The following is a 3,237-nucleotide window of genomic DNA, read 5'->3' on the forward strand; positions in this document are numbered from 1 at the left end:
ATTAAATGTATAAGCACATCATAAGTTCCAACTTGCACTATTTAATCATAGAAAGAGTTTTTTATTATCCTATGATTTGGATGCTACAAAATATTTTCACACAAATCGAGACTTATAAAACCCGGACAAAGGAACTTCGGGCTTCATAGCCTTAATGGCACAAATATATAAGAACATATTTTCATATTTTATTTTTATAAATATATATATAATGAATTGCCTCCATTTATTTTGTGAATCTTTTTAGATTATTTAAAATCTAAAAAGAGTAAAGAACATATTACATATTGTTTGTCTGAATAAAAAAGAAATTATATTGAAAGTTATTAATGAATCGGATTATATGAGTGTGTTTCGTAACCTGAAATTGACATTAAAATTATAATTAAAATTCTAATGAAATTTAATTTAGTGTAATTTACCGTTCTTAATTTCACTTTTTTTAGGTCGGAATTATAATTTTAATTTTTTTTATGTTTTTTTAAACACGATAATGATTCCTTTGATAACACTGAAATTGACTTTAGAATTAGAATTGAAATTAGAGGGTTTAATTTCAAATTTTAAATTTAATAAACTCTTTAATATTAAGAATTAAATTTAGAATTTTAATTCTAATTCTAATAACAATTCCACCAATCAAAACCTACCTTTAAAATATTTTATCATAGTAAAAGTAGATGTGATTGAGATTACAGCAATTGTGACATTTTATTTAAATTATTTTCAACCCTTTATATTTATAATGAGTTTAAACTGTTATAATTAAAACATCACAATAATAAAAAATCAAAATAAATAAATTCTTAAGATTACAATTCCAAAATAAGACAGAATAAAAAGAATTTGCACATAAAAAAAATATTACAAAATTACAATTATATATCCTTAATTTAAATAATAATAATAATAATAAAAGATTGGTATCTAATCTAATAAATTAATAGTCTAAAATTAAAATTCAGAGCAAACAATATGGCACAAAGATCTGTTCTAATTCTCTTTCCTCTATTGTTCTTCTCATGTCAAATTCTTTCATCGTCTTCTTCCTTGCGGGTTATTAATTCGCCAAGTACGGAAGCTCTGAGGCTTATCCGCAGTTTTAACTTGTTTCCCAGTTCCGGCGTCAACTCCGGCGGCCCCTCTTCCGGCCGATTACCCGATGCAGTACTGTCGTCCTCATTGTTCGAAAAGAAATTCAGACTCCCAGTCCGTGGTCCTTCGATTCGGAATTTGGGCCATTATGCCGGCTATTATCGACTTCCTCACTCTAGAGATGCAAGGCACGGTATTCTTTTTGATTGAAAATGTTTATAATCTGAAACATTACATATTTGTTTGGGTGGTTCAGGATGTTTTACTTATTCTTTGAGTCGAGAAAGAATAAGCGCAGTGACCCAGTTGTGATATGGTTGTCCGGAGGACCCGGAGCTAGCTGTTTAACATCTATGTTTTATGTAAACGGTCCTTACCATATAACAACCAACAACAATTCTCTTATCTGGAATAACTTTGGTTGGGACCAGGTCTCCAACTTGATCTATGTGGACCAGCCAATCGGCACCGGTTTCAGCTATAGTTCCCATAGTTCTGATTTTCGTAATGATCAAGAGGGTGTTAGCAATGACTTATATGACTTCTTGCAGGTCGATTTAATTTCTTACCTAATTTCCAAACAAACAAACAATCAACCAAACTGATAATTATATGTTAAAAAATAGGCATTCTTCGCTGAACATCCTCAATATTTGAGGAACGATTTATACATAACCGGATCATCATATGCCGGCCACTATATCCCGGTCTTAGCTTCTCGGATTCACAATGGAAACAGAAACGGAGATGGAGCACCCATTAACCTTAAGGTATAATTAATTAATTTCAGTTCATAATTCATCGTCGGTTAATTATTAATAATTTATTTATTTATTTATACAGGGTTTTGCTATTGGAAATGGATTGACAGACTTTGCAATTCAATACAAGTCAATGCCAGAATATGTTAAAAGTGTGAATCTGATCACAGAATCTCAAGCCATGGAAGTCTCCAGATTGATACCAGCCTGCGAGAGAGACGCAGCTAAATGCAGTACTATTAATATTTTCTTTTTTTATTATATATATTTATATTAATTTGTTGTTTCAATTCTCATGATCATGTTCTTAAAACAAAAATTAAGATGCAAGGCGAGGAGGAGGAGGAGATAGCTGTATAAAGGCGTATTCTTCTTGTACTGACATATTCGATGGTATAATGAGATTAATTGGTTATAGGAATGTAAGGAATTAAGGAATTAAGGAATGAATGTGTTACATTTTATTTACTTACTTTTGTGTAAGTGTAAGTAACAATAATAATATTATTGATTGTGCATGTATAATGCAGTTTTACGACATTCGAAAGAGATGTGTGGGTCACCGTTGCTATGATTTCTCGTATATGGAAAACCTAATAAATGAGGGATCGGTTAGAGAAGCCCTTGGAGTTGGGAATATTAGTTTTGTTTCTTTGAGCCGTATTGTTTATAATGCGTTTCGTAAGGATTTTTCGAGGAATCATGTAATGAGAATTCCTCCGCTCCTTGAAGATGGAATTAAAGTCTTGATATATGCAGGAGAATATGATCTCATCTGCAATTGGTTTGGTAATCAATTATTAAAACTTTTCTTCTTTCATTAATTTTTTCTCATTAGACAAACTAATTAATTATTAACTACCAACATAAACATTCCATTCCAGGGAACTATTGGTGGGTTAGGGAAATGAAATGGTCATGTAAGAGACAATTCAATGGTGCTTCCACAACTTCGTATGTAGTTGACGGTGATATTAAGGGAGAACTTATAAAATATGGACCTCTATCATTTCTTAAGGCAAGAAATCAAGCTATATATATATATATAATTTACATATAATTTGAATAATTTGTGTGATTGATCGATCAGGTTCTTGACGCTGGGCATATGGTTCCTATGGATCAACCGAAAGTGGCATTGGAGATGCTGGATAGATGGATAAAAGGGACCCTTTGAATGTCGGAAAGAACTATTGCTTCAGTTATTAATTTTATTTGCAACCCATGAATAGTTTCTAGATACTTCTTTTAAGTCCAATTATGAAAGTTGAGACCCATAGTTAAAGTCTTGAAACATACTAATAAAATCTTTAAAATAATAAAATGAATGTCAAACACAAGAGAACTTTGAGGCATATCAAGTGAGTGATATGTACTCAAT

At 31.1% G+C, this 3,237-nt stretch overlaps 1 protein-coding gene across 1 annotated transcript; it reads left to right on the forward strand.

Annotated features, from left to right (window-relative positions):
- The first annotated feature begins 975 nt into the window (after nucleotides 1-975).
- LOC124912788 (serine carboxypeptidase-like) lies at nucleotides 976-3,037 on the forward strand. Its single transcript, XM_047453434.1, has 8 exons — nucleotides 976-1,283; nucleotides 1,352-1,646; nucleotides 1,722-1,865; nucleotides 1,939-2,089; nucleotides 2,181-2,278; nucleotides 2,387-2,645; nucleotides 2,741-2,874; nucleotides 2,947-3,037. Exons 1-8 carry the CDS (start codon nucleotides 976-978, stop codon nucleotides 3,031-3,033), a joined length of 1,476 nt encoding a protein of 491 aa, XP_047309390.1. The 3' UTR covers nucleotides 3,034-3,037.
- The last annotated feature ends 200 nt before the right edge of the window (nucleotides 3,038-3,237 follow it).

The sequence above is a fragment of the Impatiens glandulifera genome, chromosome 8, assembly GCF_907164915.1.
Source record: "Impatiens glandulifera chromosome 8, dImpGla2.1, whole genome shotgun sequence".
Lineage (NCBI taxonomy): Eukaryota > Viridiplantae > Streptophyta > Magnoliopsida > Ericales > Balsaminaceae > Impatiens > Impatiens glandulifera.